The 27,500-nt window shown below is 46.3% G+C and overlaps 2 protein-coding genes and 1 long non-coding RNA gene across 4 annotated transcripts in view; 1 reads left to right on the forward strand and 2 right to left on the reverse strand.

Moving 5' to 3' along the window:
* Positions 1-594: 594 nt before the first annotated feature.
* Positions 595-27,500, forward strand: part of hcn5 (hyperpolarization activated cyclic nucleotide-gated potassium channel 5) — a 41,857-nt gene continuing 14,951 nt past the window's right edge. For both annotated transcript variants that reach the window (XM_056425817.1, XM_056425827.1), the window contains exons 1-9: positions 595-1,058; positions 7,503-7,689; positions 9,098-9,202; positions 10,021-10,158; positions 17,711-17,872; positions 18,407-18,500; positions 18,567-18,694; positions 21,387-21,533; positions 21,615-21,852. In XM_056425817.1, coding sequence (XP_056281792.1) covers positions 877-1,058; positions 7,503-7,689; positions 9,098-9,202; positions 10,021-10,158; positions 17,711-17,872; positions 18,407-18,500; positions 18,567-18,694; positions 21,387-21,533; positions 21,615-21,852 — 1,381 coding nt within the window. In that variant the 5' untranslated portion in view covers positions 595-876. The remainder of the gene's footprint in view (positions 1,059-7,502; positions 7,690-9,097; positions 9,203-10,020; positions 10,159-17,710; positions 17,873-18,406; positions 18,501-18,566; positions 18,695-21,386; positions 21,534-21,614; positions 21,853-27,500) is intronic.
* LOC130201123 (uncharacterized) lies at positions 11,451-13,191 on the reverse strand. The gene is made up of 2 exons (XR_008833135.1): positions 11,836-13,191; positions 11,451-11,803 (listed from the first exon to the last, which is right to left on the reverse strand). It is a non-coding gene; the product is annotated as an uncharacterized LOC130201123 (long non-coding RNA).
* Positions 26,327-27,500, reverse strand: part of LOC130201118 (uncharacterized) — a 9,164-nt gene continuing 7,990 nt past the window's right edge. The window contains exon 3 of the mRNA XM_056425841.1: positions 26,327-27,186. Coding sequence (XP_056281816.1) covers positions 26,446-27,186 — 741 coding nt within the window. The 3' untranslated portion in view covers positions 26,327-26,445. The remainder of the gene's footprint in view (positions 27,187-27,500) is intronic.

The raw sequence follows: 27,500 nt of genomic DNA on the forward strand, positions 1-27,500 counted from the left end.
CTGCAAACAAACATCAGGCAACAGAACGGTGTTTACCCACATGGCCCGGTGTGGACTCCATGCTGCCACATGCTCACACACACACACACACACACACACACACACACACACACACACACACACACACACACACGCACACACACGCATGCCATTGTCTCCGCCGTGTGGACCGTACCCTCCTGACACGGCTTGATTCATGTGGGCTGAGACACGGATACTGAATAGTTGATGAGCTCCGGAGGAAAAGAAAAGAAGTGAAGGGTGGGGGCAGAGAGAGGGAAGGAGAGAGAGAGAGAGAAAGAGAGGGAGAGATGGAAGGAGAGAGAGAGAGAAAGAGAGGGAGAGAGAGAAAGAGAGGGTAGGAGAGAGAGAGGGAGAGAGAAAGAGAGAGAGGGAAGGAGAGAGAGAGAGAGAGGGGGAAGGAGAGAGAGAGGGAGAGAGAGAGAGAGAAAGAGAGGGACAGAGAGAGAGAAAGAGAGGGACAGAGAGAGAGAGAGAGAGAGAGAGAGAGAGGGGGGGGAGGGAGGGAGGGAGGGAGGGAAGGAGAGAGGGAGAGAGAGAGAGAGGGAGCGAGCAGGAAGGCGGTCTCCTCTCTCCTCTCTCCGCTCCACCGCTCCAATAAGCGAGGAGAGATTTTTGGAGCCCTCGATGGAAAATTACCTCGTGACCAAGAAGAAGAGGGGCAGTCGGGACCGGCCGCCGCAGACGGAGCCCGTCCCCCGCCACAGCGTCTTCATCAGCAGCAGCAGCAGCTTCCTCTTCTTCTTCTTCTTCTTCATCCTCAGCAGCAGCAGCTTCCTCTTCTTCTTCTTCATCCTCAGCAGCAGCATCAGGACCGGAGGCAGGATGTCCTGCGCAGCCGGCTGATCGGAGGTCATGGAGAAGCCCGGAGGTCCCGGCGCCGCGGGGCGCTCCACCTATGGGTGGAGGGCGCTGCTGCTGCCGCAGCTTAACCGCCAGTCGCTGTTCGTGTACGGCAGCGAGATGGCGGTGGAGCAGGAGTGCAGGCGGCAGCTGCAGAGCGGCGTGTTCGTCATCCACCCGTTCAGCCTCATGAGGTAGGGGAGTTCAGAGAGAGCGCCACCCCGTCGCTCTGGTAGTGGTGGTGGTGGTGGTTGTTGTTGTTGTTTTAAAACAATATAAAAATATTAACAAATATGATGCATATAAGTTTAAAATATATAACAAATCAAATTGAATAGCAGTGAGAATAAATATAATTTAAGTATTCAAAATATCAAAAAGATAATAATAATAGATCAAATACAGTGCAAATAGAAACAAGAAAAAGCAATAGAATGCAAATATATATATATCTTGGATTCATATAAGTGTAAAATATATAACAAATATAATTGAATGGCAGTAAGAATAAATATCAATATATTGAAAGAATTCAAGAAAAAACAATATATTAAAAAAAGTTGATGCAAGAGTAGAAATAGAAATGAGAAAAAATACAATTAAATATATATATATATGATTCATATAAGTTTAAAATATATAACAAATATAATTGAAGTAGAATAAATATGAATAGAGTAGAAGTAGAAACGATAAAAAACAATAAAATACAATCTTGTTGTTGTTTAGGAAAAAAGTGTAAAAATATTTTTTAAATGGATGCATATAAGTGTGAAATGAATAACAAATATAATTGAAGAGCAGTGAGAATAAATATGAATATAGTCAAAGAATTCAAGAAAAAACGATTACATTTAAAAAAAATTAGATGTAAGAGTAGAAATAGAAACAAGAAAAAAACAATAGAATTAATATTTATATAAATATATATAAATAAATATATATGATTCATATAAGTGTAACATATTAAAAATATATAACTGACTAGCGGTGAGAATAAATATGAATAAAGTAAAATAATTAAATAAAAAACTATTTAAAAAAAGATAGAAATAGAAACGATAGAATACAAATACTGTTGTTGTTTTTAGGGTGAACTAAACGAAATATTCCTTCTTTTGTTGTTGTTGACGTCTTCAGACGGTTTGTTCATCCATTAGTCAACAAAACAATATGAATCACTGCAGCTCCGAGGAGTGACTCACAAACAACAACAACAACAACAACAACAAACTTTCTTCATCAAAACGACTTCTGTGTAATAATGGAATCAAAAGTAAAATAACTGATCAATAGATGATAATCAGTCGTTTGTTTGTTTACCATATGAGAGACAACAAGCTCATTATTCATGAGGGAGCGTTATGATTGGCTGTAAGGTGATCAGGGGGAGGTGTGTATCTGAGGTGTACATCAGAGTGTGTACATCAGTGTGTGTACATCAGAGTGTGTACATCAGAGTATACATCAGAGTGTGTACATCAGAGTGTGTACATCAGAGTGTGTACATCAGTGTGTGTACATCAGAGTGTGTACATCAGAATATACATCAGAGTGTGTACATCAGAGTGTGTACATCAGAGTGTGTACATCAGTGTGTACATCAGAGTGTGTACATCAGTGTGTGTACATCAGAGTGTGTACATCAGAGTGTGTACATCAGAATATACATCAGAGTGTGTACATCAGAGTGTGTACATCAGAGTGTGTACATCAGTGTGTACATCAGTGTGTACATCAGATATACATCAGAGTGTGTACATCAGAGTGTGTACATCAGAGTGTACATTAGAGTGTGTACATCAGAGTGTGTACATCAGAGTGTGTACATCAGTGTGTGTACATCAGAGTGTGTACATCAGAATATACATCAGAGTGTGTACATCAGAGTGTGTACATCAGAGTGTGTACATCAGTGTGTACATCAGTGTGTACATCAGAGTGTGTACATCAGAGTGTGTACATCAGTGTGTACATCAGAGTGTACATCAGAGTGTGTACATCAGAGTATACATCAGAGTGTGTACATCAGAGTGTGTACATCAGAGTGTGTACATCAGTGTGTACATCAGAGTGTGTACATCAGTGTGTACATCAGAGTGTGTACATCAGAGTGTGTACATTAGAGTGTGTACATCAGAGTGTGTACATCAGAGTGTGTACATCAGAGTGTGTACATCAGAGTGTACATCAGAGTGTGTACATCAGAGTGTACATCAGAGTGTGTACATCAGAGTGTGTACATCAGAGTGTGTACATCAGTGTGTACATCAGAGTGTGTACATCAGAGTGTACATCAGAGTGTGTACATCAGAGTGTGTACATCAGAGTATACATCAGAGTGTGTACATCAGAGTGTGTACATCAGAGTGTACATCAGAGTGTGTACATCAGAGTGTGTACATCAGAGTGTGTACATCAGTGTGTACATCAGAGTGTGTACATCAGAGTGTGTACATCAGTGTGTGTACATCAGAGTGTGTACATCAGAGTATACATCAGAGTGTGTACATCAGAGTGTGTACATCAGAGTGTGTACATCAGTGTGTACATCAGAGTGTGTACATCAGAGTGTGTACATCAGAGTGTGTACATCAGAGTGTGTACATCAGTGTGTACATCAGAGTGTGTACATCAGAGTGTGTACATCAGAGTGTGTACATCAGAGTATACATCAGAGTGTGTACATCAGAGTGTACATTAGAGTGTGTACATCAGTGTGTGTACATCAGAGTGTGTACATCAGTGTGTACATCAGAGTGTGTACATCAGAGTATACATCAGAGTGTGTACATCAGAGTGTGTACATCAGAGTGTACATTAGAGTGTGTACATCAGTGTGTGTACATCAGAGTGTGTACATCAGTGTGTACATCAGAGTGTGTACATCAGAGTATACATCAGAGTGTGTACATCAGAGTGTGTACATCAGAGTGTGTACATCAGAGTGTGTACATCAGAGTGTGTACATCAGAGTGTGTACATCAGAGTGTGTACATCAGAGTGTGTACATCAGTGTGTACATCAGAGTGTGTACATCAGAGTGTGTACATCAGTGTGTACATCAGTGTGTACATCAGAGTGTGTACATCAGAGTGTGTACATCAGTGTGTACATCAGAGTGTGTACATCAGTGTGTACATCAGAGTGTGTACATCAGAGTGTGTACATCAGAGTGTGTACATCAGAGTGTGTACATCAGAGTATACATCAGAGTGTGTACATCAGAGTGTGTACATCAGAGTATACATCAGAGTGTGTACATCAGAGTGTGTACATCAGAGTGTACATCAGAGTGTGTACATCAGAGTGTGTACATCAGAGTGTGTACATCAGTGTGTACATCAGAGTGTGTACGTCAGAGTGTGTACATTAGAGTGTGTACATCAGAGTGTGTACATCAGAGTGTACATCAGAGTGTACATCAGAGTATAAATCAGAGTGTGTACATCAGAGTGTGTACATCAGAGTGTGTACATCAGAGTGTGTACATCAGAGTGTGTACATTAGAGTGTGTACATCAGAGTGTGTACATCAGAGTGTGTACATCAGAGTATACATCAGAGTGTGTACATCAGAGTGTGTACATCAGAGTGTGTACATTAGAGTGTGTACATCAGAGTGTGAGTGTACATCAGAGTGTGTACATCAGAGTGTGTACATCAGAGTGTGTACATCAGTGTGTACATCAGAGTGTGTACATCAGAGTGTACATCAGAGTGTATACATCAGAGTGTGTACATCAGAGTGTGTACATTAGAGTGTGTACATCAGTGTGTACATCAGAGTGTGTACATCAGAGTGTGTACATCAGTGTACAGAGTGTGTACATCAGAGTGTACATCAGAGTGTGTACATCAGTGTGTACATCAGAGTGTGTACATCAGAGTGTGTACATCAGTGTGTACATCAGAGTGTGTACATCAGAGTATACATCAGAGTGTGTACATCAGAGTGTGTACATCAGAGTGTGTACATTAGAGTGTGTACATCAGTGTGTGTACATCAGAGTGTATACATCAGAGTGTGTACATCAGAGTGTGTACATCAGAGTGTACATCAGAGTGTGTACATCAGAGTGTGTACATCAGAGTGTGTACATCAGAGTATACATTAGAGTGTGTACATCAGAGTGTGTACATCAGAGTGTGTACATCAGAGTATACATCAGAGTGTGTACATCAGAGTATACATCAGAGTGTGTACATTAGAGTGTGTACATCAGAGTGTGTACATCAGAGTGTGCACATTAGAGTGTGTACATCAGAGTGTGCACATTAGAGTGTGTACATCAGAGTGTGTACATCAGAGTATACATTAGAGTGTGTACATCAGAGTGTGTACATCAGAGTGTGTACATCAGAGTATACATCAGAGTGTGTACATTAGAGTGTGTACATCAGAGTGTGTACATCAGAGTGTGTACATCAGAGTATACATCAGAGTGTGTACATTAGAGTGTGTACATCAGAGTGTACATCAGAGTATACATTAGAGTGTGTACATCAGAGTGTGTACATCAGAGTGTGTACATCAGAGTGTGTACATCAGAGTGTGTACATCAGAGTGTGTACATCAGAGTGTGTACATCAGAGTATACATCAGAGTGTGTACATCAGAGTGTGTACATCAGAGTGTGTACATCAGAGTGTGTACATCAGAGTATACATCAGAGTGTGTACATCAGAGTGTGTACATCAGAGTGTGTACATCAGTGTGTACATTAGAGTGTGTACATCAGAGTGTGTACATCAGAGTGTGTACATCAGAGTATACATCAGAGTGTGTACATCAGAGTGTGTACATCAGAGTGTACATCAGAGTGTACATCAGAGTGTGTACATCAGAGTGTGTACATCAGAGTGTACATCAGAGTGTGTACATCAGAGTGTGTACATCAGAGTGTGTACATCAGAGTGTACATCAGAGTGTGTACATCAGAGTATACATCAGAGTGTGTACATCAGAGTGTGTACATCAGAGTGTGTACATCAGAGTATACATCAGAGTGTGTACATCAGAGTATACATCAGAGTGTGTACATCAGAGTATACATTAGAGTGTGTACATCAGTGTGTACATTAGAGTGTGTACATCAGAGTGTGTACATCAGAGTGTGTACATCAGAGTGTGTACATCAGAGTGTGTACATCAGAGTGTGTACATCAGAGTGTGTACATCAGAGTGTGTACATCAGAGTATACATCAGAGTGTGTACATTAGAGTGTGTACATCAGAGTGTGTACATCAGAGTGTGTACATCAGAGTATACATCAGAGTGTGTACATTAGAGTGTGCACATCAGTGTGTACATCAGAGTGTGTACATCAGAGTGTACATCAGAGTGTGTACATTAGAGTGTGTACATCAGTGTGTACATCAGAGTGTGTACATCAGAGTGTGTACATCAGAGTGTGTACATCAGAGTGTGTACATCAGAGTGTGTACATTAGAGTGTGTACATCAGAGTGTGTACATCAGAGTGTGTACATCAGTGTACATCAGAGTATACATCAGAGTGTGTACATTAGAGTGTGCACATCAGTGTGTACATCAGAGTGTGTACATCAGAGTGTACATCAGAGTGTGTACATTAGAGTGTGTACATCAGAGTGTGTACATTAGAGTGTGTACATCAGAGTGTGTACATCAGAGTGTGTACATCAGAGTGTGTACATCAGAGTATACATTAGAGTGTGTACATCAGAGTGTGTACATCAGAGTGTGTACATCAGAGTGTGTACATCAGAGTATACATCAGAGTGTGTACATTAGAGTGTGTACATCAGAGTGTGTACATCAGAGTATACATCAGAGTGTGTACATTAGAGTGTGTACATCAGAGTGTGTACATCAGAGTGTGTACATCAGAGTATACATCAGAGTGTGTACATTAGAGTGTGCACATCAGTGTGTACATCAGAGTGTGTACATCAGAGTGTACATCAGAGTGTGTACATTAGAGTGTGTACATCAGTGTGTACATCAGAATGTGTACATCAGAGTGTGTACATCAGAGTATACATTAGAGTGTGTACATCAGAGTGTGCACATTAGAGTGTGTACATCAGAGTGTGTACATCAGAGTATACATTAGAGTGTGTACATTAGAGTGTGTACATCAGTGTGTACATTAGAGTGTGTACATTAGAGTGTGTACATCAGTGTGTACATCAGAGTGTGTACATCAGAGTGTACATCAGAGTGTGTACATTAGAGTGTGTACATCAGTGTGTACATCAGAGTGTGTACATCAGAGTATACATCAGAGTGTGTACATTAGAGTGTGTACATCAGTGTGTACATCAGAGTGTGTACATCAGAGTATACATCAGAGTGTGTACATTAGAGTGTGTACATCAGAGTGTGTACATCAGAGTATACATCAGAGTGTGTACATTAGAGTGTGTACATCAGTGTGTACATTAGAGTGTGTACATCAGTGTGTACATCAGAGTGTGTACATCAGAGTGTACATCAGAGTGTGTACATTAGAGCTGATGAGACTTTTCCCGCTACAACCTGAAACAAGATCTGTGGCTCCCCTGGAAGGTCACACACACTTAATATTGTTGTTGTGTTGTTGTTGTTGTTGTTGTTGTTGTTGTGTTGCTGTTGTTGTTTTGGTTGTTGTGCAGGAGCTACTACATCATGTGCATGATGGCCATCACCTTCCTCAACCTCATCGGGATTCCCATGGAGATCGCCTTCCTGGACAGCCACAGCGGCTTCGCCTGGGAGGGCTTCAACGTGTTCTCTGACACGCTCTTCCTCATCGACGTCGCCCTCAACTTCCGCATGGGCATCATCGCAGAGGACAGCGAGGTGAGGAGGAGGAGGAGGAGGAGGAGGAGGGGGAGAGGGGAGGAGGAGAGGAGGAGGAGGAAGAGGGGGAGGAGGAGGGGGAGGAGGAGAGGAGGAGGAGAAGGAGGGAAGAGGAGGAGGAGGGAGAGAGAGGAGGAGGAGGAGGAGGAGGAGGGGAGAAGGAGGGGAGGAGGAGGAAGGGGAAGAGGAGGAGGAGGGAGGAGGAGGGGTGAATGAGGGGTGAATGAGGGGAGGAGGGGAGGAGGAGGGGAGGAGGGGGAGAGGAGAGGAGGGGAAGGAGGGAAGAGGAGGAGGAGGGGGAGAGGGGAGGAGGAGAGGAGAAGGAGGGGGAGGAGGAGGAGAAGGAGGGAAGATGAGGAGGGGGGGACGAGGGGGGGAGGAGGGGAGAGGGAGGAGGAGGGGTGGGGGACGAGGAGGGGGTGGAGTGGGGGAGGAGGAGGGGAGGAGGAGAGGGGAGGAGGGGAGGAGAGGGGAGGAGGAGGGGAGGAGGAGGAGCAGGAGAAGGAGGGGGTGGAGGAGGAGGAGGAGGAGGCCGTGCTCCGTAATCCCGGAGCAGACGAGCATCGTGCAATCCGTCTATAATCTACTTGATACACGGAGGCATTAACGAAACAACTCCTCCTCCTCCTCCTCCTCTTCCTCCCTCTCCTCTTCCTCCTCCTCCTCCTCCTGATTTTATAACAGGGATCATGATGTTTTGGATAAATGGAGAGTATCACGCATCCTGTGTGTTTCCCTCTGGGACCTTGTGTGACCTCTAGCCGGCCAATCACATCACATGATGAGGGGGGGGGGGGGGCAGCTGCTTGTGCTGCACAGTAAATTCCCCAGTGTTAAATATTCCGTGTCAGAGTTTATGAACTCAGAGTTATTACAACAGCAGAGAGAATCCTCAGTCATGGCATCCAGAGGAAAACCCCGAGTGACGGTAACTTCACTCTTACTCCGCCCCCTCTCTGGTAAGCTCCGCCCCCTCTCACTTTTGATACATCACATGTTGATATTTCATGAGAAGCGACATGTTAGAATAACAAATAATCCCAGAAAATAAAATAAATATAATGGACTAGCAGGGAGAATAAATATAAATATAGTAAAATAATTCAATAAAAGCATGTATATCGTGTCATTTTGCACACAGTCTATTGAAAAGAAAAAAATATTTGTCATGTCCAACATCGGCCATCACTTCTGACCACCCCCCCTCCCCCCCCCCTACCCCTCCAGAATGCGGGCCTGGTCCCAGGTCTCTAACCGTGCTCCTGGTCCGGGTCTCTAACCGTGCTCCTGGTCCCGGGTCTCTAACCGTGCTCCTGGTCCTGGTCTCTAACCGTGCTCCTGGTCCGGGTCTCTAACCATGCTCCTGGTCCGGGTCTTTAACTCCGGTCCGGGTCTCCTCCCCCCTCAGGAGGCGATCCTGGACATCAAGCGGATCCGGGTCAGCTACCTGAGGACGTGGTTCATCCCCGACGTCATCGCCGCCTTCCCCATCGGATACATCCTGCTGTTCGCGGTAACACCTCTGGGTCCACGAGGGTCCAGGTTCTCATCAGCTGGATCCAGGTTCTGGTGATCTGGGTCCAGGTTCTCGTGATCTGGGTCCAGGTTCTGGTGATCTGGGTCCAGGTTCTCGTGATCTGGGTCCAGGCTCATTGTTGTTGTTCCAGATGAGTTTCTCTCATCAATCCGGTTGTTTGTTTAGTTTTTGTGTATTTTAATGAACTTAATGAACAATCTCTTTCTGTATATATAAATATATAAATAGTGACTTCATTAATCCCACCAGGGGGGGGGGGGGCATCCTCTAGAGCAGCGTTCATAGACGCACAATTAAATATAAAAGAATGCATAATATATACAACATTTAATAATATTGCATTAACTAACTAAACCATAGTGCAAAGATCAATAATATATATTAGATATGTACAAGTCGGGTTACTAACTGTAATCCAGGTGGACTCTATTAGCATTGAATTAACATAAAAATCAACATACAATTTACATAAAATTAACATGACATTAATGTTTTCAGAGAGAACTGGAATGTTTCTCTTTTTTATGGAACTGTGATTTTGGCTTTAGTATTTTAAATAATGAGGATTTAAAAAGAGGATGCTTACAGTCACACTTAAAGCAACACAACATTTTAATTTGTTTTATTAAATAATTAATTATTTGTCAGCTGACAAACACAGTAAGTGTTTTACTTTATTTGGTCCTCATGATTTATGAATGAGAATTTAAGCAACACTCAGATGAAGTGAATGAATGAGGGAAAGTTGAGACATAAATATGGTAAACAAAGGTTCCCCGTCCTTCGCGCTCCAGGACTTGCACTACAACAACGACAACAACCCGTCCAAGACCAACAAGATGATGAGGATCCTGATGTTCGTGAGGATCCTCAGCCTGATCCGGCTGGCCCGGGTCTCCCGGCTGGTCCGGTTCTTCAATGAGGTGGAGAAGGTGAGTTCAGAAGCCTTTTTACATTTTTTATTTATTTAACAAATATATATTTATTTTTATATATTTGTCTTTTATTTATTTATTTTAGCCGTCATGGTGGTGTCGTGGCTAACGCTGTCGCCGCACAGCAAGAGGGCCACGGGTTTGGTTACCGGTCTGGACGCTCCTTCTGTGTCTGCATTTCATTCATTTCTTTTTAAATGTAATTAAATTTATTTTTTCTTTTAAATTTAAATTTGACTTAAAATTTATTTTGTATTCATTTATTATTATTTTTAAATTTTTTATTTTAATTTTTTTAAATTGTTATATATATATAATGTTTATTTAATTTATTTAATTTATTCAATTTATTTAATTAATTTAATTAATTATTTTATTTTATTTAGTATATATATATGTATACATAGTCTAGTATTTATATATAGCATATATATACATATATATACTATGTATAAACATATACATATAGTATATATAATAATGGTTAAAATATTGTTTTTAGTTGTAATGGTGGAAACTCGCTTTAGAACCAAAAGTTTTCCTGGTTTTAATGTTTTCCTCTGTTTCTGAACTAATCCCCCAGAATGCCTTGCGTTGGTTCAAATGTCAAGCTCATCTCCGCTCGTCTGTGTGCACGTTGAGCCGAGTCATGTTCTGTTTGAGCCCAGTCATGTTCTGTTTGAGCCGAGTCATGTTCTGTCTGAGCCCAGTCATGTTCTGTTTGAGCCCAGTCATGTTCTGTCTGAGCCCAGTCATGTTCTGTTTGACCCAAGTCATGTTCTGTTTGAGCCCAGTCATGTTCTGCTTGAACCGAGTCATGTTCTGTTTGAGCCGAGTCATGTTCTGTTTGAGCCCAGTCATGTTCTGTTTGACCCGAGTCATGTTCTGTTTGAGCCCAATCATGTTCTGTTTGATCCCAGTCATGTTCTGTCTGAGCCCAGTCATGTTCTGTTTGAGCCGAGTCATGTTCTGTTTGACCCGAGTCATGTTCTGTCTGAGCCCAGTCATGTTCTGTTTGAGCCGAGTCATGTTCTGTTTGACCCGAGTCATGTTCTGTTTGACCTGAGTCATGTTCTGTCTGAGCCCAGTCATGTTCTGTTTGAGCCGAGTCATGTTCTGTTTGAGCCGAGTCACGTTCTGTTTCAGCCGAGTCATGTTCTGGTCCTCAGGTTTACATTTCCTCTACTCGCCTTTAGTCAGGCTTCTGGTTCTGTTTAAAATCCCAAAGTCTGGATTATTAGCGTTGTTTCAGGTAAAGGAAGTGGTTTGATCACAGCATCTGGCTCAACTGTTGTTGTTGTTGTTGTTGTTGTTGTTGTTGCCGTCTGCCTTGTCGTAGATTCCAGATCAATAAATGTCATGATAACCGATAGAAAGATGAACAACACTCAATAGATCCACCTCACTGATCTGTTATAACACTGATACACCGATGTATTGATACGTTGATACTTTATTACACTGATACATTGATACATTGTTGTATTGATACTTTGATACTTTGTTGCCTTGATACATTATTGATCTCCTTTCCTCGCGGGGGATGAATTATTAACGACACGTCAGTTCCTGTAATTTATCCTGTGAGAAAACGTCCCGACTCCCCTGAACGCGACATGGCGTTGTTTTCGGCGCACATGACCTCTCTCCAGAGGAAAGGTCAAGTCACATGACCTCTCTCCAGAGGAAAGTGTCACATGACCTCTCTCGGTGTCACATGACATCTCTCCAGAGGAAACCTGAAGTCACATGACCTCTCTCAAGAGGAAACCTGAAGTCACATGACCTCTTTCTAGAGGAAACCTGAAGTCACATGACATCTCTCCAGAGGAAAGTGTCACATGACCTCTCTCGGTGTCACATGACATCTCTCCAGAGGAAACCTGAAGTCACATGACATCTCTCCAGAGGAAAGTGTCACATGACCTCTCTTGTGTCACATGACATCTCTCCAATTCAATTCAATTCAATTCAGTTTATTTGTATAGCCCAATTTCACAAATTACAAATTTGTCTCGGAGTGCTTTACAATCTGTACACATAGACATCCCTGCCCCAAAACCTCACATCGGACCAGGAAAAACTCCCAAATAATCCTTCAGGGGGAAAAAAAGGGAAGAAACCTGCAGGAGAGCAACAGAGGAGGATCCCTCTCCAGGATGGACAGAACAATAGATGTCATGTGACCAGAAGGACAGATTTAGAGTTAAAATACATTCAATGAATGTGACAGAGTGTATGAATAGTTCATAGTAGGCATATTCCACGATGGAGACCTCCACGATCCATCAGGCAGATGGCGGTGGGGAGGAGGAGTGGGCGGAGTCTCAACAGTGGGCGGAGTCTCAACAGGACAGTGGCGTAGTCATGAGCAGGAATTCCACGACCCAGATCTCGATGATCCATCAGCAGATAGGATCTATGCCGTCTCATAGGGTCCGATGACCCCATGAGACGTGAAGTCAAAAGGACTCCGGGGAGAAAGCAGAGTTAGTAACGTGTGATTGAGAGATGAAAAATTCATCCTTAAGGAGAGAAAAAAGAGGAGATAGGTACTCAGTGCATCCTAAACGTCCCCCGGCAGCTATAAGCCTATAGCAGCATATCAAGGGGCTGGACCAGGTGAACCTGATTCAGCCCTAACTATAAGCTCTGTCAAAGAGGAAGGTCTTAAGTCGACTCTTAAACGAGGTGACTGTGTCTGCCTCCCGGACTGAAATTGGAAGCTGGTTCCATAAAAGAGGAGCTTGATAACTAAAGGCTCTGGCTCCCATTCTACTTTTTAAGACTCTAGGAACTACTAGTCCCGCATTTAGTGAGCGTAGCTCTCTAGTGGGGCAATATGGTACTACAAGCTCCTTAAGATATGATGGTGCATCACCAATCAAGGCTTTGTACGTTAAGAGAAGAATTTTAAAAGTGATTCTTGATTTTATGGGTAGCCAGTGCAGAGCAGCTAGTGCAGGAGTGATGTGATCTCTTTTCTTAGTTTTAGTGAGAACACGAGCTGCAGCATTCTGGATCAACTGGAGGGACCTAAGAGACTTATTAGAGCAGCCTGATAATAAGGAGTTGCAGTAATCCAGTCTCAAGTAACGAACGCTGAACCAATTTGTCTGCATCTTTTTGAGACAAGATGTGCCTGATTTTTGAAATATTACGTAGATGAAAGAATGCAGTCCTTGAGATTTGCTTTACGTGGGAGTTAAAGGACAAGTCCCGATCAAAGATAACGCCAAGATTCTTTACAGTGGTGTTGGATGCCAGGGCAATGCCGTCTACAGAAACCACATCACCAGATAATTGATCTCTGAGGTGCTCAGGGCCGAGTAAAATTACTTCGGTTTTGTCTGAGTTCAACATCAAGAAGTTGCAGGTCATCCATGTTTTTATGTCTTTAAGACATGCTTGAATTTTACAGAGTTGGTTGCTCTCCTCTGGTTTTATCGATAAATATAGTTGAGTATCATCTGCATAACAATGAAAGTTTATGGAGTGTTTCCTGATAATATTGCCCAAAGGAAGCATGTATAAGGTAAATAAAATTGGTCCAAGCACAGAACCTTGTGGAACTCCGTGATTAACGTTGGTGGTTATCGAGGCGTCATCGTTTACAAATACAAACTGAGATCGATCTGATAAATAGGATTTAAACCAAATTAGTGCCGTGCCTGAAATGCCAATCGACTGCTCCAGTCTCTGTAACAGGATGTCATGGTCAATGGTGTCGAATGCAGCACTAAGGTCTAACAAGACCAGGACAGAGAGGAGTCCTTTATCTGCTGCCATTAAGAGGTCATTTGTAATTTTCACCAGTGCCGTCTCGGTGCTGTGGTGTTTTCTAAATCCTGATTGAAATTTCTCAAATAAACTATTATGATGTAGAAAGTCGCACAACTGATTTGCGACCACTTTCTCAAGGATCTTGGAGAGGAAGGGGAGGTTAGAGATCGGTCTGTAGTTAGCGAATACCTCTGGATCCAGAGTGGGCTTCTTCAGGAGAGGTTTAATAACAGCCACCTTGAAGGAGTGTGGTACGTGGCCTGTTAGCAGAGACACATTGATAATATCTAATAGAGAGCGGCCAATTAAAGGCAAAACGTCTTTAAGCAGCCTCGTCGGGATGGGGTCCAAGAGACAGGTAGACGTGTTCGAAGTAGAAACCGTTGAAGATAATTGGTCACGGTTGATGGAGAAAAGCCATCCAAATATACACCAGGGCATACAGCGGTTTCCAAGGCCATTCCACTTGAGGACAGATTGGCACTGGTTAAGGGCAAGAGAATATTAATCTTGTCCCTAATAGTTAAAATCTTTTCATTAAAGAAGTTCATGAAGTCGTTACCACTAAGGTCTATAGGAATACTCGGCTCCACAGAGCTGTGACTCTCTGTCAGCCTGGCTACAGTGCTGAAGAGAAACCTGGGGTTGTTCTTATTTTTTTCTATTACTGATGAGTAATAGGCTGCTCTGGCTCTACGGAGGGCCTTCTTATAAGTTTTAAGACTATCTCGCCAAACTAAGCGGGATTCTTCAAGATTAGTTGAACGCCATATGCGTTCAAGCTTTCGTGACGTTTGCTTCAGTTTGCGGGTCTGAGGGTTATACCAGGGAGCAAACCTCCTCTTCCTCACTGTCTTCTTCTTCAGAGGAGCTATCGAGTCCAGTGTCATTCTCAGAGAGCCTGTGGCACTGTCAACAAGATGATCAATCTGGGACGGACTAAAGTTAGACCAGGAGTCCTCTGTTATATTGAGACCTGGACTAAAGTTAGACCAGGAGTCCTCTGTTATATTGAGACGTGGTATCGAATCAAATACAGAAGGAATCGCTTCTTTAAATTTAGCTACAGCACTGTCAGTTAGACATCTGGTGTAGAAACTTTTGACTAACGGAGTACACTCCGGTAGTATAAATTCAAAAGTTATGAGGTTGTGGTCTGACAGAAGAGGATTCTGTGGGAAGACGTTCAAATGCTCAAGGTCAACGCCATAAGTAAGAACAAGATCGAGCGTGTGGCCAAAGCTGTGAGTGGGTTTCTGTACTCTCTGGCAGAAGCCAATCGAGTCCACCAATGAGATGAATGCAGCACTAAGGCAATCATTATCAACATCCACATGGATATTAAAATCTCCAACAATAATAACTATCAGTTTTAAGAACCAAACTTGATATAAATTCTGAGAATTCAGATATAAACTCTGAATATGGACCTGGTGGCCGGTACAGAATCACAAATAGAATTGGCTGTAGTGTTTTCCAGGTTGGATGTGAAAGACTAAGAACAAGGCAGACGTGAAGTCACATGACCTTTCTCTCGAGGAAAGGTCAAGTCACATGACCTCTCTCTAGAGGAAAGGTCGTCACATGACATCTCTCCAGAGGAAAGGTCAAGTCACATGACCTCTCTCGGTGTCACATGACCTCTCCGTGTCACATGACCTCTCTCGGTGTCACATGACCTCTCCGTGTCACATGACCTCTGTCCGTGTTACATGACCTCTGTCCATGTCACACGACCTCTGTCCGTGTCACATGACCTCTGTCCGTGTCACATGACCTATGGACGTGTCACATGACCTCTGTCCGTGTCACATGACCTCTGTCCGTGTTACATGACCTATGTCCGTGTCACATGACCTCTGTCCGTGTTACATGACCTCTGTCCGTGTCACATGACCTCTGTCCATGTCACATGACCTCTGTCCGTGTTACATGACCTCTGTCCGTGTCACATGACCTCTGTCCATGTCACATGACCTCTGTCCGTGTCACATGACCTCTGTCCATGTCACATGACCTCTGTCTGTGTTACATGACCTCTGTCTGTGTCACATGACCTCTGTCCATGTCACATGACCTCTGTCCGTGTCACATGACCTCTGTCCGTGTCACATGACCTCTGTCCGTGTCACATGACCTCTGTCCGTGTTACATGACCTCTGTCCGTGTCACATGACCTCTGTCCGTGTCACATGACCTCTGTCCATGTCACATGACCTCTGTCCATGTCACATGACCTCTGTCCATGTCACATGACCTATGTCCGTGTCACATGACCTCTGTCCGTGTTACATGACCTATGTCCGTGTCACATGACCTCTGTCCGTGTTACATGACCTCTGTCCGTGTCACATGACCTCTGTCCATGTCACATGACCTCTGTCCATTTTACATGACCTCTGTCCGTGTCACCTGACCTCTCTCCGTGTCACATGACCTCTCTCAGTGTCACATGGCCTCTGTCTGTGTCACATGACCTCTGTCCGTGTCACATGACCTCTCAGGTGTCACATGACCTCTGTCCGTGTTACATGACCTCTGTCCATGTCACATGACCTCTCTCAGTGTCACATGACCTATGTCCGTGTCACATGACCTCTGTCCGTGTTACATGACCTATGTCCGTGTCACATGACCTATGTCCGTGTCACATGACCTCTGTCCGTGTTACATGACCTATGTCCGTGTCACATGACCTCTGTCCGTGTCACATGACCTCTGTCCGTGTTACATGACCTATGTCCGTGTCACATGACCTCTGTCCATGTCACATGACCTCTGTCTGTGTCACCTGACCTCTTTCCGTGTCACATGACCTCTCTCAGTGTCACATGACCTCTGTCTGTGTCACATGACCTCTGTCCGTGTCACATGACATCTGTCCGTGTCACATGACCTCTCAGGTGTCACATGACCTCTGTCCGTGGTACATGACCTCTGTCCATGTCACATGACCTCTCTCAGTGTCACATGACCTCTGTCTGTGTCAGATGACCTCTGTCCATGTCACATGACCTCTGTCCGTGTCACATGACCTCTCAGGTGTCACATGACCTCTGTCCGTGTTACATGACCTCTGTCCATGTCACATGACCTCTCAGGTGTCACATGACCTCTCCGTGTTACATGACCTCTGTCCGTGTCACATGACCTCTGTCCGTGTCACATGACCTCTGTCCGTGTCACATGACCTCTGTCCATGTCACATGACCTCTGTCCGTGTTACATGACCTATGTACGTGTCACATGACCTATGTACGTGTCACATGACCTCTGTCCGTGTCACATGACCTCTGTCCATGTCACATGACCTCTGTCCATGTCACATGACCTCTGTCCGTGTCACATGACCTCTGTCCGTGTCACATGACCTATGTCCATGTCACATGACCTCTGTCCGTGTCACATGACCTCTGTCCGTGTTACATGACCTCTGTCCGTGTCACATGACCTCTGTCCATGTCTCATGACCTCTGTCCATTTTACATGATCTCTCTCCGTGTCACATGACCTCTCTCAGTGTCACATGACCTCTGTCTGTGTCACATGACCTCTGTCCGTGTCACATGACCTCTATCCGTGTCACATGACCTCTCAGGTGTCACCTGACCTCTCTCCGTGTCACATGACCTCTCTCAGTGTCACATGACCTCTGTCTGTGTCACATGACCTCTGTCCGTGTTTCATGACCTCTGTCCGTGTCACATGACCTCTCAGGTGTCACATGACCTCTGTCCATGTCACATGACCTCTGTCCGGCCCCCAGGTGTCCAACGCCCACCTGGAGGTGGTGCGTCTCTTCTTCCGCATCCTGTCCCTGTTCATGATGATCTTCCTGCTCTGCCACTGGAACGGCTGCATCCAGTACTTTGTGCCCATGCTGGAGGAGTTCCCCACGGACTGCTGGGTCCGCAAGGAGAACCTCATGGTGAGACCTAGAACCACAGGCACTATGGGAGAACCTCATGGTGAGACCTAGAACCACGAGTACTATGGGTGAACCTCATGGTGAGACCTAGAACCAGGAGTACTCCAGGAGAACCTCATGGTGAGACCTAGAACCACGAGTACTATAGGAGAACCTCATGTTGAGGTCCCCCTAGTATACAGAGACCTAGAACCAGCAGTACTACAGGATAACCTCATGGTGAGACCTAGAACCAGGAGTGCTACAGGAGAACCTCATGGTGAGACCTAGAACCAGGAGTGCTACAGGAGAACCTCATGGTGAGACCTAGAACCACGAGTACTATAGGAGAATCTCATGGTGAGACCTAGAACCAGGAGTGCTACAGGAGAACCTCATGGTGAGACCTAGAACCACGAGTACTACAGGAGAACCTCATGGTGAGACCTAGAACCACGGGAACTACAATAGAACCTCATGTTGGTGATATTTGCGTGAAGCGTCTCGATGCTGTTCTTTCTGTTCACGTGAGTCTTTGATGTTCCTCTCTCCCAGAATGCAACAGTGAGCGTGAAGTACTCGTGGGGCGTGTTCCGGGCGCTCTCCCAGATGATCGCCCTGTCGTACGGCTCCATGGACGCTCCGACCAGTGAGCGGACCTCCTGTTGATGCGGCTCAGGTACCGGGCCCAGGTGTAACGCTGTGTGGTTTTCAGACTACGTGGAGATGTGGATCGTGATGGTCAGCATGGTGTCCGGCTGCCTCATGTACACGGTGCTGGTGGCCAACGCCACCACCATGATCGCCAACACCGACCCGGCCGCCAAGGAGTACAAGAGCAAGGTGACTGGTTCAGGAGCAAGGAGACTGGTTCAGGAGCAAGGTGACTGGTTCAGGAGCAAGGTGACTGGGACAAGAGCAAGGTGACTGGGACAAGAGCAAGGTGACTGGGACAAGAGCAAGGTGACTGGTTCCGGAGCAAGGTGACTGGTTCAGGGGCAAGGTGACTGGTTCAGGAGCAAGGTGACTGGTTCAGGAGCAAGGTGACTGGGACAAGAGCAAGGTGACTGGGACAAGAGCAAGGTGACTGGTTCCGGAGCAAGGTGACTGGTTCAGGGGCAAGGTGACTGGTTCAGGAGCAAGGTGACTGGTTCAGGAGCAAGGTGACTGGGACAAGAGCAAGGTGACTGGGACAAGAGCAAGGTGACTGGTTCCGGAGCAAGGTGACTGGTTCAGGGGCAAGGTGACTGGTTCAGGAGCAAGGTGACTGGTTCCGGAGCAAGGTGACTGGTTCAGGGGCAAGGTGACTGGTTCAGGGGCAAGGTGACTGGTTCCGGAGCAAGGTGACTGGTTCAGGAGCAAGGTGACTGGTTTAGGAGCAAGGTGACTGGGACAAGAGCAAGGTGACTGGGACAAGAGCAAGGTGACTGGTTCCGGAGCAAGGTGACTGGTTCAGGGGCAAGGTGACTGGTTCAGGAGCAAGGTGACTGGTTCCGGAGCAAGGTGACTGGTTCAGGGGCAAGGTGACTGGTTCAGGGGCAAGGTGACTGGTTCAGGAGCAATGTGACTGGTTCAGGGGCAAGGTGACTGGTTCAGGAGCAAGGTGACTGGTTCAGGAGCAATGTGACTGGTTCAGGGGCAAGGTGACTGGTTCAGGAGCAATGTGACTGGTTCAGGGGCAAGGTGACTGGTTCAGGAGCAAGGTGACTGGTTCAGGAGCACGGTGACTGGGACAAGAGCAAGGTGACTGGTTCAGGGGCAAGGTGACTGGTTCAGGAGCAAGGTGACTGGTTCAGGAGCAAGGTGACTGGTTCAGGGGCAAGTTGACTGGTTCAGGGGCAAGGTGACTGGTTCAGGGGCAAGGTGACTGGTTCAGGAGCAAGGTGACTGGTTCAGGGGCAAGGTGACTGGTTCAGGGGCAAGTTGACTGGTTCAGGGGCAAGGTGACTGGTTCAGGGGCAAGGTGACTGGTTCAGGAGCAAGGTGACTGGTTCAGGAGCAAGGTGACTGGGACAAGAGCAAGGTGACTGGTTCAGGAGCAAGGTGACTGGTTCAGGGGCAAGGTGACTGGTTCAGGAGCAAGGTGACTGGTTCAGGAGTAAGGTGACTGGTTCAGGAGCAAGGTGACTAGTTCAGGAGCAAGGTGACTGGTTCAGGAGTAAGGTGACTGGTTCAGGGGCAAGGTGACTGGTTCAGGAGTAAGGTGACTGGTTCAAGAGCAAGGTAACTGGGACAAGAGCAAGGTGACTGGTTCAGGGGCAAGGTGACTGGTTCAGGAGTAAGGTGACTGGTTCAAGAGCAAGGTAACTGGGACAAGAGCAAGGTGACTGGTTCAGGGGCAAGGTGACTGGTTCAGGGGCAAGGTGACTGGTTCAGGAGCAAGGTGACTGGTTCAGGAGCAAGGTGACTGGGACAAGAGCAAGGTGACTGGTTCAGGAGCAAGGTGACTAGTTTAGGAGCAAGGTGACTGGGACAAGAGCAAGGTGACTGGTTCAGGAGCAAGGTGACTGGTTCAGGAGCAAGGTGACTAGTTCAGGAGCAAGGTGACTGGGACAAGAGCAAGGTGACTGGTTCAGGAGCAAGGTGACTGGTTTAGGAGCAAGGTGACTGGGACAAGAGCAAGGTGACTGGTTCAGGAGCAAGGTGACTGGTTCAGGAGCAAGGTGACTGGTTTAGGAGCAAGGTGACTGGTTCAGGAGCAAGGTGACTGGATCAGGAGTAAGGTGACTGGTTCAGGAGCAAGGTGACTGGTTCAGGAGCAAGGTGCCTTCAGGCGTTTCCTTCACCTGGTCGAGGGACACGTCGGCGATGGTCTAGTCTCTGATCTACTTCAGGGCTCATTTCTTTATTTACCTGCATATTTATTCACATATTAAGTCTAAAGAAATGGAATTTGGCACAACAAGACAACAAACTACATATTGTTGTTCAGATATACTGATCCTGAAAAGTGTGTTTATTTATATGTTTTAATTCTTCAGTATTTTTTAATTGATTCTTTTTCGAAATTATATTTCATTTAATTCTTTTAATTTTATAATTTTTTAATTTTAAAGTTTTTAACTTTTGACTGTTTTTAATGTTTTAAATCTTTTTAACTGTTAATTTTTATTATTAATTTTGTAAACATTTTTTTTTCAATATTTCAATAATTTTCCTTTTTCTTTTTTTTCCAAAAAAATTATTGCATTTTAAAAAAATGTTTAATTTTTTTTCTTTCCATTTTTTCATTTTATTATGAATTTTGAAAATTATTTTATATATATATTCTTTCATTTTTTCCCCTACTTTTTTAAAAATTATTTTATGACTTCATTGTAATACAAGCAAAATATGACTAAGTTGCATACAAATAATAATATAATCAAAATAATAATCATCAAACGTGAATAACAGAGAACAAGACAAGAGAACCGGCTGGTTCATTCATTCTAAAAGGAGTTTTTCTCCAGACCACAATGCACCTGGCTTTGCGGCCACACAGACGTTTTAAATGGTCCCTCTGATACCCGCTGTGCCCCCCCCCCCCCCACAGATGAGCCGGCTGGAGCACTACATGGGCTTCATGAAGCTCCCTCCGGAGCTGCAGCTGCGCATCAGCAGCTACTACCAGGCGCGCTACGGGGGGAAGTGGTTCCAGGAGAAGGACGTCATGGACACCGTGTCCTCGGCGCTCAAAGAGGTGCGGCTCGCCGGCGTCGCCGCGCCTCCTTTGCTCTTCCACAGCCGATAACCGCCGCCTGTGTCCGTGTTCACCGCTCAGGAAATCTTGATGGTGATGTGCAGCCGGCTGCTCCGGAAGGTGCCGATGTTCCAGACCCGAGACGAGAACTTCATCAACGCCCTCCTCTTCAAGCTGGAGTACGAGGTCTTCCTGGAGGGCGACACCATCGTGCGGCAGAACGTCCCCGGAGACCGCATGTTCTTCATCGACCACGGCCAGGTGGTCATGGAGGCCGAGTCCTACGAGAGGGAGCTGTGTGACGGGGACTTCTTCGGGGGTGAGTCGGAGTCGTGTGACGTAAAGGGGGGAGGAGGTAAGGGGGGAGGAGGTAAGAGAAGGAGGCGAGAGGACGACCAGGGTCCACTTCTAAAGATCACCAAACGACTTTCATTACCACGTGTCAACCCAATTAACAGGAAGTCTGTCGTCGACGCCTTTGAGACAGAACCTTTGAGTCCCTTAAAGGTGTGATAGAACCGTCTAAGTACTTTTCAAAGTACCTCAAAGAAAGGTCAGAAACTTCTGTTCTGAGAGGAAGAACAGCAGTGTTCTCCTGGCCTGGGCTTCAGCTCCTCATGGGGGAGGTGAAGAGATGAAGAAGTTGTGTATAAATAAACTGATATCGATTCTTCTAGCAGTCTGAAAGCAGAACTCTCTGCTGCAGTAGAAGTACCGTCCACTGAACATCTGTCCCTTTAACGCTTACATAAAAACCTGAAGTACAACAAGTACACAACGAGGCTGCTCCAGTATGACATCATGTATTTGTGTGTACTGGACAGTACTGCTGTCAGGTTACTGGAGGCTGGATCCCTCCAGAGTATTAAACTCTGTCGTCAAGCTACTTTTAAGAGGTAGTAGTTCTGCTCTTTTTCCAGACCTCTTTTTTCTTCTCCTCTACTGACATTTCAAATCCGTCCATCGGCTCGGTGGATCGCCGCCGACGTCCTCTTAAAGGTAATCCGTCTCTCGGGGTAATCCTCGGACGCCTCCGGCAGCAGGAACGGCCTCTACGGAAACCGCTGACGGCGGTTCTGTGGATTACCTGAAGGTTCTGGGAAAAGATGATGCTGTTGCCAGGGAAACGGTGTTGGGGAGGAGGAGGGGGATTTCTCTAAATCTGGACGGATGAAATGAAAGATGTTCACGAGAGGAAGCCGGTCGGGTTCAGAGGCTGGAGCGGGTCCACGTGGACTTGAGTGAGTCCTTAGAACACAGAGACGTTCTGTTAGTTTTTGCTCCTGTATTTTATATTTATAGCTCAGCGTGAGTTTATTTTGCCCACGAGAGAAAAACACAAATGAATATATATTCTTCCAATTTGGGGGATTTATTTAATTCTCCGGCTTTAAGTGGGAACGAGGTCCTAATCTCTTTTTTTTTGGCAGCGGACCTCGGCGGCTTTTAGGAGCTCAGCGGTTATTTAATTTGGGATTAATTGTCAGATCTCATCCCGCCGGTCACTAACCCCCCCCCCCCCCCCCCCGCCCCCCAGAGACCTGCATGCTGACCAAGAGCAAACATCTGGCCACGGTGAAGGCGCTGACCAACTGCCAGTGCTTCTCTCTGTCCTGGGGCGACTTCCAGGAGGCGCTGGACGGCTTCCCGGACGTCCGCAGGGAGCTGGAGACGCCGGAGCGGCTCCATGCTGACGGGGAGCTGCCGTGAGGCCGCCGGGCCGCGTTTATTTTTTTATTATTGGACGGAAAAAAAGAGACACGGATATATTTTCCTGGATATCGATGATGTGACGGCAGCGACACACGAGGCGGGTTCCATCCGACCGGTTATTATTCAGTCGGTTGAGAATCAAACAAACAAAGACGTCCACAGGGTCAGACCTTTGACCTCTGCCTCCTTTGGAAACCATGGTGACGAACTTCCTGGTTTCATACATCATTTCTTGTGGTTTTGGCATCAATATTATCAATAAAAACAAACTGAGCAAGAAACACAAGCAGCCAAACAACAAAGAGAACTCCACGCTTCATCTCTCTACTGGCCACCAGGGTCCTCTAGTTGTATAGAAGTATATGATTCATGTGTTAAAGCTGCAATCTCTCTACTGGCCACCAGGGGGCGACTCCTCTGGTTGTATAGAAGTCTATGATTCATGTGTTAAAGCTGCATTCTCTCTCCTGACCATGAGGGTCCTCTGGTTGTATAGAAGTATATGCTATATGTGTTAAAACCGCATTATCTCTCCTGACCACCAGGGGGAGACTCCTCTGGTTGTATAGAAGTCTACATAGTGACTCTACTTCTCTGTATTCCTCAGTAAACATTGTAAACATGACTTTATGTCTCTAGTTTCAAGTCTTCTTCTCTCAATCTACTGTCACCATGTCCATGACCTTCACCATGTCAATGACCTTCACCATGTCAACGACCTTCACCATGTCCATGACCGTCACCATGTCCATGACCTTCACCATGTCAACAACCTTCACCATGTCAACGACCTTCAACATGTCAACGACCTTCACCATGTCCATGACCTTCACCATGTCAACGACCTTCACCATGTCCATGACCTTCACAATTTCAACGACCGTCACCATGTCAACGACCTTCACCATGCCCATGACCTTCACCATGTCTATGACCTTCACCATGTCAACGACCTTCACCATGTCCATGACCTTCACCATGTCAACGACCTTCACCATGTCCATGACCTTCACCATGTCAACGACCTTCACCATGTCCATGACCTTCACCATTCAATTCAATTCAATTCAGTTTATTTGTATAGCCCAATTTCACAAATTACAAATTTGTCTCGGAGTGCTTTACAATCTGTACACATAGACATCCCTGCCCCAAAACCTCACATCGGACCAGGAAAAACTCCCAAATAACCCTTCAGGGGGAAAAAAAGGGAAGAAACCTGGAGGAGAGCAACAGAGGAGGATCCCTCTCCTAGGATGGACAGATGCAATAGATGTAATGTGTACAGAAGGACAGATTTAGAGTTAAAATACATTCAATGAATATGACAGAGTGTATGAATAGTTCATAGTAGGCATATTCCACGATGGAGACCTCCACGATCCATCAGGCAGATGGCGGTGGAGGAGGAGGGCGGAGTCTCAACAGGACAGTGGCGTAGTCATGAGCAGGAATTCCACGACCCAGACGATCCATCAGGCAGATAGATCTATGCCGTCTCATAGGGTCCGATGACCCCATGAGACGTAAAGTCAAAAGGACTTCCGGGAGAAAGCAGAGTTAGTAACGTGTGATTGAGAGATGAAAATTCATCCTTAAGGAGAGAAAAAGAGGAGATAGGTACTCAGTGAATCCTAAACGTCCCCTGGCAGCTATAAGCCTATAGCAGCATATCAAGGGGCTGGACCAGGGCAAACCTGATTCAGCCCTAACTATAAGCTCTGTCAAAGAGGAAGGTCTTAAGTCTACTCTTAAACGAGGTGACTGTGTCTGCCTCCCGGACTGAAATTGGAAGCTGGTTCCATAAAAGAGGAGCTTGATAACTAAAGGCTCTGGCTCCCATTCTACTTTTTAAGACTCTAGGAACTACAAGTAGTCCCGCATTTAGTGAGCGTAGCTCTCTAGTGGGGCAATATGGTACGACAAGCTCCTTAAGATATGATGGAGCATCACCAATCAAGGCTTTGTAGGTTAAGAGAAGAATTTTAAAAGTGATTCTTGATTTTACTGGGAGCCAGTGCAGAGCAGCTAGTGCAGGAGTGATGTGATCTCTTTTCTTAGTTTTAGTGAGAACACGAGCTGCAGCATTCTGGATCAACTGGAGGGACCTAAGAGATTTATTAGAGCAGCCTGATAATAAGGAGTTGCAGTAATCCAGTCTCGAAGTAACGAACGCGTGAACCAATTTTTCTGCATCTTTTTGAGACAAGATGTGCCTGATTTTTGAAATATTACGTAGATGAAAGAATGCAGTCCTTGAGATTTGCTTTACGTGGGAGTTAAAGGACCAGTCCCGATCAAAGATAACGCCAAGATTCTTTACAGTCTGACCATGTCTGACCTTCACCATGTCCATGACCTTCACCATGTCTATGACCTTCACCATGTCCATGACCTTCACCATGTCCATGACCTTCACCATGTCTATGACCTTCACCATGTCCATGACCTTCACCATGTCAACGACCTTCAGCCGGTTGGTTCTCCTCTCTTCCTGCTGAGTCATAGTTTCCCATGTGATGCGATGACGGACCTCTCCCCAGGGGGCCGCCTCCCAGGGGGCACCTGTACCTGTATGCACCACTCACCGTCCTCTTGCTGCAGGACTCTCTCTGGACTGGTTTATTGAAGTGTAAACATATTATATACATTATATTATATAAGTGTCGGCATATTTATCTTATTACGACATAAATCTATTTCATTTAGGGGTTAAGAAACCCACAAAAACCTGCTCACACACCTGTATGAGGTCTGGGGTAGACCTGCTCACACACAGATATGGAACCAGGGCTTCCTGGTATGACGCTGTTCATTTGCGGATCACAAAACCCACATGCATTGTGGGAGATGTAGTCCGTGGTCCCTGTAAAGTTCTTCCCCTGCAGCCCTCAGCGCTCTGACTTCTTGTGTTTCTAGTTTTAAATAATCACGCCGCGTGCTTCAGGACCGTCTTCTGAACCGGGTCCAGGACTAAGACCTCCTCATGGACTCCCTCCAGTGGATCTGATGTGGGCTTTGACTCAAGTGGACCCCCCCCCCCCCAGTCTGGACTCAGGAGCTCACATAAAACACAAAGCTGTTGCATAGGCTGGGATTTATTTTGCTTTAAAGGAAGGCTTAAAAATAAAGAAATAACCCGTTATATATTTCTCTAAAACAACATTTATTAGGAAGTAGCACGCCGCCGCGCCGCGCCTCAGCCGAACACGCACACGGTGCCCGAGGCCAGCCGGTGCTTGTACTCGTAGAGGTAGTAGGAGGCCGGCGGGAAGTTGCACTTCATCTCCATGCGGCCCGGCACCACGTGGACCGCCACGCTGGCGCCCAGCCCGTCCCGCAGCTTCCTCAGCATGCGCGCCGCCAGGTAGCGGCGGGCGCGGCCCGGGTCCTCCTCGATGGAGGCGTACACCTCCGGCGGCGGGTTGGGGATCTTCCACTCCAGGTCCACGATGAGCTGGTGGATGCGGCTCTTGTCCAGCGGCGCGGGCGCGTCGCGGTAACACGCCACCACGTGGGGGACGGGCGCTTCGGACGCCACGGAGATCAGATTGTCGTGCGGCGGCGGCGTGGCGTCGATGGCGGCGACCTCCGTTGCGTCCTCCGCCTCCTCCGCCCCGTCCTCCATGGGCCCCACGGCGGGGTGCAGCATCACCGCCCAGCGCAGCCAGTCGTAGTTCTTCTCCAGGGTCTTCAGGATGCTCGCCGCCGCCTCCTCCGGCGGCGAGCGGCTCTGCACGGCCTCCTGCAGCTGCTGCCGCACGTCGCCCTCCGCCTGCTCCAGGAAGTAGCTCAGGCAGCGGCCTCCCGAGTTCTTCATCTTCCTGTAGAGGGCGCCCATGCGCTCGGACCAGGTCTTCATCAGCAGGGCGCGGTCCCGGCCCGTCAGCGCCGCCTGCGTGAAGAGGCACAGCAGCCCGGTGCCCAGCACGAAGTTAATCTGAGAGGACAGAGAGCGGCGGAGGACCAACCAGGCGGTGAGCGGTGACGTGTCTCAGGAAGGGCTCAGAGGTCTCCACGGCGTCAGAGACACGTCGGCTTCAGGCGCCACTGGATTATCGTCTTGACGTTGATTCTTGTAAACAAAGTATCGGCGAGCTGTTGAACCCGACCGCGCTGAGGCAAGAAGAGAAGACATGTATTTAATTACAAATGTTTACGGTGTTGTCTCATTCTGTCGACACGAGAAACAACACGCGGATGCATTCTCTCTCCTGACCACCAGGGGGCGACTCCTCTGGTTGTATAGAAGCC

Source organism: Pseudoliparis swirei, chromosome 2 (assembly GCF_029220125.1).
Source record: "Pseudoliparis swirei isolate HS2019 ecotype Mariana Trench chromosome 2, NWPU_hadal_v1, whole genome shotgun sequence".
NCBI lineage: Eukaryota > Metazoa > Chordata > Actinopteri > Perciformes > Liparidae > Pseudoliparis > Pseudoliparis swirei.